Source organism: Nycticebus coucang, chromosome 2 (assembly GCF_027406575.1).
Source record: "Nycticebus coucang isolate mNycCou1 chromosome 2, mNycCou1.pri, whole genome shotgun sequence".
NCBI classification, from domain to species: Eukaryota; Metazoa; Chordata; class Mammalia; order Primates; family Lorisidae; genus Nycticebus; species Nycticebus coucang.
In genome coordinates, this window is record NC_069781.1 from 130,605,884 (window position 1) to 130,621,449 (window position 15,566).

Sequence of the window (15,566 nt, forward strand, 5' to 3'; positions counted from 1 at the left end):
ATAACCTCAATCTAGGCATGAGAAAACATCAGACAAACCCAAATGGCAAAATGATTGACCAGTACTCTTCCAAAGTGTCACATCGTGGCAGACAAGGAGAGATGAAGGAATTAGCACAGATTTAAGGAAACCAACGAGAACTGACAACTAAATGCAGAATGAGATTTTGGATTGGACCCTGGCACAGAAATAGGACATTAATGGAAAATCCGAATAGTCCATAGTTAATAGTAGTAAACCAAGGTTAATTTCTTCATTTCAATAATGGTTCTATGATTATACAGGATGTTAACATAACGGGAAGTCAGGTGAAAGGTGTATACTGCTTTTGCCAGTCTTTAAGAACTAAAATTATCTCACAATAAAAAGCCAAAAAAAAAAAAACTAAACAAAAAGGATGGGGAAACTCTCCCTCAGTATTTGCCACCTGCAAAACACAACTATATACCCAACAAAAACATAACAAATGAATGAACATCCTTACTGGTAAAGTGTCATTAGGCTTCAGAGGGCTGAGACAAGATACTTAGCATTTACCAAGCCCAGGAATCTCTCAGTCCAACTAACACCAGCCTTCTGAGACAGATACTCACAATTCACATTTTGTAGCTGAGGTAATGGATGGAGTTCTGTGATTGTTCTAAGTTTCAGAGCTGGGACCTATGACTCCCTCCCCAATTTCCTGGAGTCACTTCCTCCCCTGCGACCCTGCATTCTCTGTGCCGGCCAGGCCTGCATGCTCATCCCTCTCTCTTATTTGCCTGGGAATGCTCTGTGTTCAGCTATGTGCTGTTCCCTCCATCTGCAATATCCTACTTGCAAACATTACTGGACAGCATGACCTGGAACTTCAATGAAATGTGGTGCAATAGAATGGGGTAGAAATAAGCAAAGAGGCAGCTGCGTAAGCTGAATCAGGGACAGGGTGCTCAGACCACTACCTTCTCCCTACTCCTGCCACCAGAGGCAGTGCTTGAGTTGCAGCAGGAAGACTGGTCTGTGCAGACTGCACGAAAAATAGGACGGCTTTCTGGTTCTAGCATCTGTCACCTCACCGGCATCATTTAAGGTTTGGCAAGAGTCACATCCAACAGGTTTTGCTGCACAGTTCTTCAAGAGGCTGTATGACAGTTAAGCCAGTGCCAAGCTTCCTTCCCTGGAGTACTGTGAAAATGTGGAAAAGGTCTGGGTTTCTCAAAGACACCAGTGTTGGTGCATTTGAGCCTTTACCACTTGCCTTCAACTGGCAGTATGCCTGTCAAGGATGGAGAAGATTGCTTTGATGTTCCTCACTGGGCTCCCACTGAAGGTTTGGAGAGCAGCTCAAACTCACCATGATACTGAAGGGAATGGTTATGTAAAATCCCTCAAAAATGTGTTGCTGATAACACAAGCCAAAAGGGAGATAGAACAAAATGCCATGAGCTGGATGAAAAAGTGACTAATCCAAATTTTCCACAAACACTACTGCGGTTTGAAGTATTCCCCAGTCAGGCATGCCAGCCCCACTTCTGGAAGGTTTCCTGAGCCTGGGCTGGGTCACTCCTTCCATGCTCCTGAAGGCTGCAGAGACCAGTACCTGGCTGAGGCTGGGGGCTGGAGGTGGACACTGCGGGTGAGGCCCAGGCACCCAGACACTTAGCTGGCAAGTTGGGGGACAAGAAATGAAAGATAACACACAACTTGCGTGGTCTGTAGACCTCTCTGACAAGGCAGTCTACTGTAAACTTTTAAACACTTCTGGAAAATTAGGGCCATCTGCTGCCAAAGTCCAACAGCTTTGGAGAGCGGCTGCAGATGCTGGGCAGGAAGCTGAGACTGAGACAGGGAAGACGGCCTGCAGCCTGGCGTCCAAGTCCACGTCCTACCGTATGGTCCTGTCTGCCTGAGAGGGGCCGGGCCAGGCTCCAGGACCCAGCCAGCCACCTACCCAGGCCAGGTCCACTGGCATGAAAGGGACAGGTTTCATTTAAGTCAACAGTTTCCAAACCAGGCTGAGAATAAGAATGTCCGGGGAAGTTGTATAAAAAAGACAGATACCTGAAACCCAGCCTCCTGAAGATTTTAAGACAGAAAATCTGGAGGGGGGCGGTGCAACAACTTCTGAGAGTCTCTGGAGGACTGTAACCACCCACCAGGTTTAGAAATGGCTGGCATCAGAGAAAAGAACTTCGCTGTCCTAAGGTGGGCTTTTGACACCCGGAGGCTCCTGGATACTATGGCAAATTCTCTATCCACCCAGATCCCTGTGAGAATCTTCGCAGGATGTGAGAGAGGACAGGAGGAGGCTTTCCAGCCTGGGTCCTGGGAGTTTGCTCAAAGGGAGAGAGTACAGGAAAAGATGGAGAAAAGGAGGACCGGCTGAGGCAACTGTCAGCTAAACGCCGTCTCCACCTCTTCCACTGGCTCCAGGCAACAAGGTGACAGAGAAACGACATCAGCTCACATTTCCTGAGTGCGTGCTATATACTAAGTGCTCTAATTCAGTTATTACTGCACTCTCATAATGACCCCATGATGAGTACATATTGATAGAATTCATCTCCCCACTTTGTAGATTAGAAGACTGAGGCACAGACAGACTATTAATTTGTTCAAAAGGCAGAGACAGGATGGGACCCTGGCGGCCTAAGTAGACAGCACATCTTCACCGCTGTGTGACATAGACGGCACCTCCACTCTGTGCCAAAGGTGGAAAACAATAAAGAAATGTATGTTAGGCAGAGAAGAAGGCATCAGACCCTTCAGTGCCTATGACCGCTCTAGACGCTCTTATCTTCCTAAGACAACTGTATTACAGTTTCTGCGCTCACTAACGCTCTGAAAAAACAAAATAGCATAAAGTACACACCTCAGTCCCTTGTGACTTCCATGACATGCAGACATTAGTACTCATGCCATTAATACAGCTGCTGTGCACCCCTGCCGAGTGCTGTGTGGCTGCCAGGTATAAGCTCTGGAGCAGAAATGGCGGGGCGTGTTGCTGGGAAGGTGGATGGATGGGACATGTTGCAGGAGGTGGGTGGATGGCCATGACACAGCACCTCTCAGCTGAGACCCTGCAGGCGCAGGGCGGTGGTGCGGAAGGCAGACGCACACCACTTGTACGTGAGAAAGGTCGGGGGCTGCATGAGGCAGTGATCACTGTTGGGACATTGCCCTCACTGTGTCCCCTTCTTGCTCTGTCTCCAGTAGCAATGCCACACTCTTCCTTTCAGCAGACAGAGCACATTGTGGACACTGGGCCTACTCACCCTGTTTCACCTGGCAGAGCTTCTGAACTCAAACAGCTCGAAAGTCTTATTAAATAGTGACTCTGCATTGCAGTGGCTTTGCTGATGGGGACAGGAGGAGCTTGTAATCATAAAAAAGACTGATTGGGCTAATTGCATAAAGTTCATTTCCTTTTTCTAATAAATATTTACTATCCGATGTTTGTAACTTTTATGTTGGGACTTTCTTGAAATGCTTTATTGAACTAAAAACATCACATTACCATTGGCTAAAAGAGGAGACAGCTGTATTTGCCAGTAACTTCTACAACAAATGCCAGCTACTGACGCCAATTTTTTTTTTTGTAGCTCCTATTTCCATAGACAGCTTTGAGCCTTACAATACCAGCGTTCTGCAGGCAGACATGAAAGATTCAATGGTGATCATACGGGGGCCTCCAGAGCCCTAAAAATCAAAACAGACTGTTTTTAAATTTTGTTTAATCTTAATGCAAATGTGTGAGAAAACAACAACCTGGTTAATAGCTGAAGCCTAAGCTAATTACTCCCAAAGCTTCTGTAGCAATGTTTTTTTCCAAAGTTAGTTACCTCTGGGTGAGGAAATGGTTTTTAATTTTGATTGGTCTTCAAACAGTTGTGAATTGTGAGGGCCAGAAGAAGAACCTGTTGGGAAATCTGGACGAAGGGAGGTTTGCACTTGCAATTCTGCCAAGCCCCTGGCCTTTCTGTGCTCTGAGGCATGTGGTGGGGCCTTATGAATCCCTTTCTAGAGTATGGTTGTCAACGCATGATTATAACATTCACACGATTACAAGAAAACAATTCAACTGAAAGATAGCTTTCAAAATACAAAAACAACTGTAAGTGTGTAATATATATGTTCGTCAGGATGTTGCATACAAAGGTCTGGCTCTGAGTCTAATAACGACTGTCATTTTGAAGTAGTGGGGAGTCTAAATGATATTTTGAAAAGTCAGCCACAACTCTTCTGTGGTGTGAAAATTTCTGTAATTCCTAACGACAGTGACCAGTCATGACATGGCCAAGACTATTGTAGTTTATCACTAACATTCAGCACTGAAGGAAATACCAACCTTGATTAGAAGTTGGAGGAAAATAAAGGTGTAATCCTCTTGCTATCCCAGTTTACAAATTTTCCTAAATCTACCCAAGCGCCCTAGTAAAGCCAGCCTGCTGTGATACAGTAACAAAGGTGTGTTGATGAGAAACACAATATCCTGCGAGAAGGGAGGGCTCCGCCTCTTCTAGGCAATAGTCTAACAGTCTGATGCTCCTGGCATCTCCCTCCTCCCCTCCCCGTCCTGCAGCCTGGACACTGTCCAGGCAGTAGCCAGGATAATCATGGAACGGGGCTCTCCCCATTCACTTCACATGTCACAGGCCTTCATTGCTTGATGTCTAACATCCTGAGAAAATCATGGTTTCACACATTTCATATTTTCTTTTTAATTCTTTCAGATAGGGGAATAAATCTGGTCCCTGTTTGTCCATCTTGGCCAAAAGCAAAAGCTGGGATAAGACATTTAAAAGCAACTCTGGGACCATTACCTGTTTTATCTTCAATGGCCTAAAAGAATAACAAGGAACAAGAGAATCACGATTCTCTTGATTGATCTCTATAAAGATCAACTATGGCATTGGATTAAAAGACCTTTGTGATTGGCTTGGGGTGTCTCTGGCTACACGCACAGTACAGGTTTTTAGATGATGCTTAATTTTTCATAGCTGCCAGGAGTTCCATGTGGAGAATGCTGATTCTGGAGATACACAGAAAAATTAGCTCTGTCCTGCCACCCTAGTTGTCATCTTCTGTCAACTAGCATAGAATCTGGGAAGCTGCGGTGAGGACTAACTGGGACCAGGCATGTTGGAGGTTTTAGAAACGAATTCATGGGCACTGTTCAATAAATGATAACTGTTTGATGGTGTCATTATCACTATTAGCATATATATAGACTTTGTCTCTGAAGATGTCACACTCCTAGGAACAGACAGCCACTGTGGACAAGTATGGCATGCATTAGGAGAGCCTTCCTCTCTCTGGAAACACCAAGCACACACTGGGGTTATGTGATCAGGTGGAGCTGGGAGTGGATTATTAGCATATAATCAATTTACTACTTGTTAAATTTTCTCAATGATTTAACGGGTTTTAGCTTATCTATGCAGGGTTGGGAGTGACATTTTATCACTTCCAAGTATGAGTTCATTGCTTTTGTCTAGTGTTCTGAGGTTTTCATGCTGGTAACCCTTAAGCATCCCCTGCAAACTGCCTGTGTGCGGACAGGTGCCTACAATTGCACATGTGGGTGTGTGGGAGCATGTGGCTGCCTGGGAGTCCATGTGCAAATGCCTGTGAGGGCTTGTATGGGCGCATCTGTGTATGTGAATGTGCAACCACAGATGTGCATATGTGAAAATGTGAGTACAAATATCTGCATCCTACTGGGGGAGGGCTGGGCGAGGGCTGGGCCCACATCCGCCCTGAGCTGGCCCTCCACAGCTGCTCACCTCCATGTTTCTGCAGAAGGTGGCGTTGGTGCCGAATAGGATCTGGCATTGCTCGTTGGCGCTGTAGTGCATGCCTGGCAGCTTGTGCGGGAGGCGCACTGTGTGCTGGCTCCTGGGGTCTGTGACCAGCAAGCAGGTGCTGACTTTTGATCTGAAACAGACAAGAAACAGGTGATTTGCAAATACGCTGCCCAGGTTTTTGATTTTTCGTCACCAAGAAAGATGCAGCTCCAAATTATTTCTGAGCAAAGGATGCAGGCACTAGACACATGGGTTGTGGTCTTTTCCACATGGCTGGGCGTGGATCTTTGCTCTGAAGGCCACGAGAGCCCAAAGACTCAGGAGAGATCTGGCAGTGACGCCGTGAGGCAAATAGATGTTTCTTGGGGAGCTTAAAAGCTTTCTTTGATGTAAATCCTCTTGAAATAGATTCCCATGATTTTTTTTTTTAGGATATGGCTTTGAGCAAAAATTACTAAGAATAAAGAAAAAGTACAAGATAGGGGCATTTTATTTTAAATAAAATCAAATTGCTCATTCCAACTCCATGATTCTTTTCATGTGCTTGTTGGACCTCAGCAGCTTCACTGGACTTGGGAGGCTCTTGCCTGACTACTCTCCCTGCCACCACTGAAGCTGGCCAATGGCTTACCTGCCAAGGACTTCGGAATTTCAACCAGGATGGGAACGTTCATTTACAGGGAGAGGTATGTCTCCAAAGCACTGAGCTGGGGACCATGAGGCTATGACTCTGTCAGGAGGTCACATACCTAAAGGCTTTTGTTTTTCAATCTCTAAAACAAGGTAGAAATGCTATAAAAAGAAAACCTAGCCACTTGCCAAGAGTTTTTAGGGACAGGGTTGCAGGTGCACACAGGTGGATGCTGGCTCACGTTTCCCAGGCTCAGACACACACTGCTTGTCACCAGTGGATGAGCCAATGACAATACCCTGTCTCACTGTGCTGACCCTCCTGGATAAAGTGATATAATATCAAGGGTCTTACAACAATTTACTGAGATTTGGTGATAACAAATCCTCCATGGCAAGTAGACTATATTAAAAGGAATGAATTCATTTCTAAGCCAATGAAATTATTTTCCCATCAACAGGAAACATCATAAATGAAGACCTAGAATAATGCCTTTCCACTTTACCCTGAATCCCCTGGGAACTTAAATGTTTTACTAGACCACAAAGCCCCACATGTAGGTAAGACTCATTGGCTCACTGCCGTCTCCACAGTGTATATGCACTGATGCTCTGTCACAGCTAAGTAGTGATCAGGGTTGCAAGTCAATACTGTATAGCTTGGAGGTCTTTTTTTCTTTCTTCCTTTTTTTTTTTTTGAGACAGTCTCACTTTGTCCCACTGGGTAGAGTACCATGGCATCACAGCTCACAGCAACCTCAAACTCTTGGGCTCAAGAGATTCTCTTGCCTCAGCCTCCCAAATAGCTGGAACTGCAAGCACGTGGCCACAACGCCTGGTAAGTTTTTCTATTTTTAATAGAGATGGGGGTCTCACTCTTGCTCAGGCTGGTCTTGAACTCCTGAACTCAAGCAATCCACCCACTTTAGCCTCCCAGAGTGCTGGGATCACAGGTGTGATCCACTGCGCCCGGCCAACTCTGAGGTCTTGGTCTGCATTGTGTCTGGGTAACAGACTCCAATTGACAAACGTGTGAAACCAGATGGCCAATTTTTACACAGAAATCTGAAACTGGAATGGTACAGACACTGTGTGGGAAGAAGGTAGCAGTGAAATAAACACGCTCTTTACCCACATGTGAGGGAGGACAGGAAACCTACCCCCCCCCAGCAGACTTCCTGTCTTCTCAAGGGAACAGCACATGACAGTAGATGCACTCAAGGGAGGATGCTCTGGCCAGTTCCATGAGACGCTGCCCTACTGCCTCTTCAGGCCAGCCAAGAATTCAGAAAAAAAGATTTATTTCTCCTTTTCAAGCTTAATTCTGTCTTTTGGAAGTACTTTCTGTTGTACTGATTCTATAGAATGATTCAAGGACTCACTTGAGGAAGTTTTCGAGGTCGTCTCGACTGCAGGAAGACCAAGAGAGGTCACTGGGATTGCGGCCTTTCACCCACTCTCCTGACATGATGTGGGACCTGCCAGCACAGGTCGAGTGGTCGTCATCATGATTCATCCCCAAGCTGTCCAAGGAGAAGGAGAGACACTTAAGCTCCAGGTGCTTAATTTTCAGCTGCAAGTACTAGCATATCATGCTGACTTGAACCAAGTCTTAAATATAAAGGGTGACCCAGGGTGATACCAGTCCTCATAGAGCAGACCAATGGTCATGAGTTCACAGAGAAACAGAGGGTGAAGATTTGCTTACCTAATGAATGACGATCAGTTGAAAAAATAATTGTCACTAATAACATTCACCAAGTAATAAGTGAACACACAATTATATTAACTATGATCATTCACTGTGATGTTATATTTCTTAAACTTCAAGCTTCTGATAATTAGACTTACTTTTTCGTGCTAAATATCCCAATGTTAACAGACTTAGTGTTTTGGTCCCTTAGAGCAGCGGTTCTCAACCTGTGGGTTGCGACCCCTTTGGGGGTCTCCTGCATATCAGATATTTACATTATGATTCATAACAGTAGCAAAATTACAGTTATGAAGTAGCAACGAAAATAATTTTATGGTTGGGGGTCACCACAACATGAGGAACTGTATTAAAGAGTCGCCGCATTAGGAAGGTTGAGAACCACTGCCTTAGAGAGAAGTCAGAATTTTAAGCCAGCGGGGACCATCTAAGATTTTAGAATGTCCTATATTCAAGTCTTCGAACTCATGAAAAATTATAGCTTTTCTGTCTTTCACAGTACCATACCTGGGTCCAACAAGATCACACCTGTCTTCTTCCCACCCCCCTCTGGTCTTGGTGTATCGGAGACACGTCAAGATGCCATCTAAGCATGGGTAGCGGGCCACACACCATGAATGGAACAAAGATTTCAGTTTATACACATGCCCTCACTGGGGTAAGCTGAGATGCAAAAGATGTGATGACCCAGTTTGCTGACCTGTAATTTCCAGGAGAGATTTCTAACATGCATAAAGATGTTCATTCTTTGTTAACAATACCAGAGGGGGGAAAATACATCCATTTTCATTCATTTAAAAATATCTATTTTCCACATGCCAGGTAATAGATCAAAAGGAAAACATCTAATGGTGCACAAGAGAGCATCCCTGACCTCTTGTCACTGCCAGACCGGGAGAAGAGATGAACACAGATAATTTGAAGAGAAGCTCTACATGTTTCCCTGGAACCACCTTTTCCTAAGTTTGCCGTCTGCATCCCTGAGCATCTCATCCGCTCCTCTGCTTGCTGCTTACTGCTGCTGTCTCCCTAAGACAGGCCCAGCCAGCCTTCTCTTCTGCATGCCCTGCAGGCCACCTGCACCCTGACCTACAGAGATGTTCTTTGGCCAACCCCCATGTAGAGTGGGATCAGCTGAACCCTCCATATCATTTGAAAGGCACACGGCCCAACCTTTGGGTGTCCTGGAACTTTTGGGCTACAGGGCACTCTCTGGTCACCCTTCAGTGTCTGCTCCCATCCATGAGGAGGGTTAACCAAGGGTCAAGTGTATTTATTCTCAGACCCACTGGCATCACCAATATGTGCTATGTTTCAATTATGTTTTCAATTCATAAGTGTGGTTATATGTTGCATTAACAGTAAAATATGAGGACAAAGGCAAAGCTATTTTTATGCAAACTGATTTAGCTAGCAGCTAACACAGATCTTGTCAAATTAGGTGTACACAAGACAACTGCATGATGAGGAACAAATCATAAAAATCTGCTCCCACACTGCTTCATGGGCGTCTTTTATGTTCCCACTGGTATACCCGTGCATGTATAAAACTGGATTCAAGCAGTCGTTACAGGTTTGCTTTGTGTGAGGAAGGTGACGTGGAAGTCCTATTGGCAGACACTCACCTTCCAAGAAAAGGCTTTGCCCTGCCTATATAAAATTGGTGGAAAAAACTATTATTTTCATAGCTTAAGTTAAACAAAATGTTTAAAGCACCTAAGTATAATTTCTTGTTTTTCCACTTGAATCAATTTTTTTTTCGTTAATTGGTCAACTGACTGACTACTACTATCATGTCAGAAAAGAGCTTCTGTGGTTTCTGCCAACTCACCGGGTTCCCCCAGGGCAGCTGCTCTAGACAGACTCAGCAGAGCACTGGTATTATCAAATGGATTATCTGTGTAATAATGACAAGAGTGCCCCCCAAATTGGAGAAACCATACTCATGACAAGTGTGTTCATTTAGTACAGTGCAGAACAGTGAAAACTACCTCTAACTAGACTCAATCTCCTGCTGCCTAGATGACAGAGATCTTCTTTTGGGATTGAAGGAAGACCCTCAAAATTATCAGGTAAACCTTGACCAAGAAGAATAATTTAGACAGATTCTCAAGGGTCAATTTGCTGAATAAAGTATAAGTCCTATTTTTCAATACAATTACTTGGCTTTTTACTTTTTGGAGGGGTGAGTAGCAGAAAATGTTTCTTTATCATACGAGTACATGGGAAAGCAATTTCCATTCAGCTTTAAAAATAAATTCTGTTACAAATAAAAGTTTTTTTCTTACATGTACGTGAAATACAGTATGATTACTCTCAGTATGATTTTTTTCATTTTTTTAAATTAATAACTTTGTACATTGATGCATTTATGGGGTTCAGGGTACTGCTTCGATATAAATACGAGGTTTTTTTTCTTAAATGAGTTCCTCCTTTGCACATGAAATACATTCTTTTTACTTTTATTCTCAGTATGATTTTTATTAAATCATAACTTTGTACATTGATGCATTTGTGGGGTTTAGGGTACTGCTTCAATATACAATGTGAAATGCTTACATTGGTAATACATCCATCACAATTATACTCATTTCTTAATAGTTTTGAAATGTACCATCATTGCATCATGCACACTAGGTGAGGTCCCTGAATTTTTTTTGAGGTTCAATTAATTTTTTTGAACTTTATTTTATGGTGGTAAGAACACTCAATATGAGATCTAACCTCTTAAATTTTTAAGTATACAATTCAGTATGGTTAACCATAGTTACAGTGTTGTACAGCAGATCTCTAGAACTTACTCTTCTTGCTTAACTAAAACTTGATGCCCACTGACCATATTCCACCCCCCTCCCACCAGCCCATGGCAACTACCATCTCTTTGTGTCTATGAATTTGACTATTTTAGATACCTCATATAACTAGAATCATACAGTATTTTTCCTGATGTGACTGGTTTATTTCATTTAGCATGATGCAAGGGGCTAATTTCCAAAATATATAGGAAACTCCTCTAATTCAATAGCAAAAGACATAATAACTCGATTCCTGTGGCTCAAGGAGTAGGGCGCCGGTCCCATATGCCAGAGGTGGCAGGTTCAAACCCAGCCCCGGCCAAAAAAACCAAAAAAAAAAGAAAAAATGGGCTAAATATTTAAATGGACATTTCTCCAAAGAAGACATATGAATAGCCGGCAGCTCCATAAAAAGGTACCCAATATCACTGATCATCAGGGGAATACAAATCAAAACCACAATGAGATGCCACCTAATACCTCTCATGGTGTTCATTATAAAAAGCACAAAAGATGACAAGTGACCGTGAGGAAGCAGAAAAATTGGAATTCCTGTACACGATTGGCAGGAATGCAAAATAGCGCAGCTGCTATGCTAAAACAGTATGGGGGTCCTTGAAAAATTACAAATAGGACTTCTGGATGACCTGCAGTCCTACTTCCAGGTATTCATGCAAAAGAATGGAAATCAGTACCTTGAAGAGACACTAGGACTCCCACATTCACTGCAGCATTATCTACAATTGCTAACAACAACCTAAATATCCACTGACAGATAAATGGATAAAAAATGTATTATATACAATGGAAAGAGAAATCCTTCAATATGGAACAACGTGGTTGAACCTGGAGGACATTATGTTAAATGAAATCAGCTTTTTATGTTTTTGTTATCTTTTTCTTCTAGTTCATTTACCTTTGGAAAGAACTGACTGGCTTTTCAAGCACCTTTAGCAAAAGACATCTAAATGTTGACTACCTTACATTTTAATTAGGGGGTTGATTCTGTATCTTTAAATAAAACTGGTGATAGAATTGTTAAATGTGTAGATCTTCTGAAAAGTTTGATGGGTCTCAATGAACTCTGCTAAATCTATAGAGGTCACATAAACAAAGGCTCCAGCCTCCAGCTTCTATGATGATAAAGTGTAACAGTCACATGTAGACTGTGTCAAACTGCTCTATCTCCAGCCCTGGCAGGTGTGGTCCTTACTCAGCATTAAGGGATGTCCTTTTATAAAGGTCACAACCCACAGACCCTGCAATCCTTATCTGAGTCACAGATCAGGGTCTCAACTTTTTTTTTTTTAATTAAATCATAGCTGTGTACATTAATGTGATCATGGGGCATCATACACTAGCTTCATAGACCGTTTGACACATTTCCATCACACTGGTTAACATAGCCTTCCTGGCATTTTCTTAGTTATTGTGCTAAGACATTTACATTCCACACTTACTAAGTTTCACATGTACCCTTGTAAGATGCACCGCAGGTGTAATCCCACCAATCCTGCTCCTTGTACCCACCTCCACCCTCCCTCCCCGCCCTTTCCCCATTCCCCCTATTCTTAGGTTGTAACTGGGTTATAGCTTTCATGTGAAAGCCCTAAATTAGTTTCATAGTAGGGCTGAGTACATTGGATTCTTTTTCTTCCATTCTTGAGATACTTTACTAAGAACAATATGTTCCATCTCCATCCATGTAAACATGAAAGAGGTAAAGTCTCCATCTTTCTTTAAGGCTGCATAATACTCCATGGTGTACATATACCACAATTTATTAATCCATTTGTGGATCGATGGGCACTTGGGCTTTTTCCATGACTTAGCATTTATGAATTGGGCTGCAATAAACATTCTGGTATAAATATCTTTGTTATGATATGATTTTTGGTCTTCTGGGTATATGACCAGTAGAGGGATTACAGGATTGAATGGCAGATCTATTTTTAGATCTCTAAGTGTTCTCCAAACATCTTTCCAAAAGGAATGTATTAATTTGCATTCCCACCAGCAGTGTAGAAGTGTTCCCTTTTCTCCATATCCGCGCCAACATCTCTGGTCTTGGGATTTTGTGATATAGGCTAATCTTACTGGAGTTAGAGGATATCTCAAAGTAGTTTTGATTTGCATTTCTCTGATGATTAAAGATGATGAGCATTTTTTCATATGTCTGTAGGCCGCGCGCCTGTCTTCTTCAGAGAAGTTTCTCTTCAAATCCCTTACCCAGCCTGCAATGGGATCACTTGTTCTTTTCTTGCTTATATGTTTGAGTTCTCTGTGGACTCTGGTTATTAAACCTTTGTCGGAGACATAACCTGCAAATATCTTCTCCCATTCTGAGGGCTGTTTGCTTGCTTTACTTACTGTGTTCTTGGCTGTGCAGAAGCTTTTTAGTTTGATCAGGTCCCAGTAGTGTATTTTTGAAGCTGCTTCAATTGCCCAGGGGGTCCTCCTTATAAAATACTCACCCAGACCGATTTCTTCAAGGGTTTTCTCTGTACTCTCTTCTAGTATTTTTATAGTTTCATGTCTTAAGTTTAAATCTTTAATCCAGTGAGAGTCTATCTTAGTTAATGGTGAAAGGTGTGGGTCCAGTTTCAGTCTTCTGCAGGTTGCCATCCAGTCTCAACTTTGAATGTGGTCTTCCCCTTGGAAGAATGAAGCAAATTCCAGGCCTTAGTTGTATCAGTGATATGAAACATCTAAGAACATGAGCCTCAGAGAAAGAAATGTTTTGCCTCTTTAAGGAATGTTAATGTTTGCACAAAGCCCAAGGTTCTGGGATTCTGAGCTGGGTCCTCAGGGAAAATCATCTAGGAACTTAAATGGGGGTTCTACTTGTCCCCAGGTCACCTGTCCCTTCAATCCTCCATCACAGAAAACACCCTTCTGGTGGCACAGCCCCAAGTAAAGAGGATCATACCAACTGCAGTGTTAAAAAACATATCAAACATGACAAAATTTTCACATTCACCAAATATTAATAGATAAAACATTATCTTATTTTCAGAAATGTGCAAGTCCCTTAAGAGAACTTCAATTCTCCCTATGGGAATTCTGTAAAACCTCTTCCCCACTACCAACAAAATTGGCCAAAATTAAAGGCAGCTGCCACCTCGGGCAGTGAGACCTTTTCAAACCTGGAGAATTGCACAATCCTTTGGGGGATCAATGCACAAATTAATTGTCCTATCTTTATACCTTGATAAGCTGCCTCCCGTCCTCCCTGGCTGGGAACTCTTGAGCAGCCAACAGATGGGTTTTTCAAACAAGGAGGATGTTGCTTGGAAAACCACAATTGGAAGAGATCCAAGCCCTAAACATGGTCTCACCGTTATGGAAGCATGTTGTACTTGGGACTGCTTCCAAGTTTTCTCTGATGTTCAAATCGATTATAAAATGAAAGAGGCTCCTTGCCCCCACCCTGCCAGACTCCCCTAGCCAGAGAACCTGGCCTTTCGGGAGACACACAGAATGGTTAGTAAAGTGCTCAGAAAAGCTGCCCGTGCGTCCATAACCCTGCTTTCCTCCTGGGGACCTGACCAACAGCATGTTGTGCTGTGTTTGGGTGAGAGAATGGCTCCCCTAAGGAATGCTCCACTCAGCAAGATCAGCCCAGTGGGGTTCTTGGGATTCTGGGCCTTGTCTTTGGTACAGATCATGATTGCTCTGGCATAAAATGTTCAAGTGCTAAGTGTCTCATAAATTTATAGTTTGATGAACTAGCATAGAGTGGGGCGCCTTTATACTTGAGGTTCACATCAACTACTGTTCAGGATATTTTAAGTTCAAATTAAAGCTTCCTTGACTGGAAAACCCATGTTATTTTAAATTTATGTCCCAGGGCAGTTATTATTTCTGGCAACATTATATTTAACAAAAATGTGCAGACTTAAGTACACCCAGTCATTGTAACTTTAAGTGACCGTGGGATTGAGGGCACAGATTTGTCTGTGTCACACGTGTGGCCCACGTTTATCAACACAGCTATCACTTCATGGCCTCAAGTGAATTTTATCTTAAAACAAAAGAAATGGTGCTTCTGCATTTGCTCTGGAACATCCAGAGCATGCTATGCAGGAAGTCCCCTTCCCACATTGCTCACCCAATCCTCCCAGCTTCACCCTATGTCTTGGAAGGACGGGGAACAAGAAGGTGCTCTAGACTTGGTACATCAGCCACCTGAGAGCTCTAGCTTTACCTGGCTCTGAGACGACCTTTCTCTCAGAAGCTTTGGGATTTTGACATTAGGTGTACAAATCAGGCTCACCTTACCCCAAAGTAGTCTTAGCCAGGTGTGTGGACCAGCCACTTAGATGCACTGATGCCAGTGCCTAGTCCACCCCTCAAAGCAATTTTGGAAAGCTTTTTCTGGAATGACCATTTTATTACCCTTGATGTCCTGAACATCATCAAAATGTCTCCCTTTCAATATTTCCTTTAAAGTCACCGGGGGCTAGATCAGGTGAATAGGGAGGGTGTTCTAATACAGTTATTTGTTTAATGGCTAAAAACTTTTCATAGACAGTGCTGTGTGAGCTGGTGCATCATCATGAGGCAAGAGCCATGAACTGTTGGCCAAGATTTTCAGTTAGGATTTTCCCGTTTCTCTATCAATGTTTACTTGGTCTGCTATGC

The 15,566-nt window shown here is 43.1% G+C and overlaps 1 protein-coding gene and 1 pseudogene across 2 annotated transcripts in view; both read right to left on the bottom strand.

Annotated features, from left to right (window-relative positions):
* The window catches only part of ADAMTS17 (ADAM metallopeptidase with thrombospondin type 1 motif 17), a 327,885-nt gene that overhangs the window by 155,158 nt on the left and 157,161 nt on the right, over window positions 1–15,566 (bottom strand). For both annotated transcript variants that reach the window (XM_053581837.1, XM_053581836.1), the window contains exons 9-10: window positions 7,799–7,939; window positions 5,766–5,916 (exon numbers count right to left, since the gene is read on the bottom strand). In XM_053581837.1, coding sequence (XP_053437812.1) covers window positions 5,766–5,916; window positions 7,799–7,939 — 292 coding nt within the window. The remainder of the gene's footprint in view (window positions 1–5,765; window positions 5,917–7,798; window positions 7,940–15,566) is intronic.
* Window positions 5,223–5,348, bottom strand: LOC128580282 (uncharacterized; annotated as a pseudogene).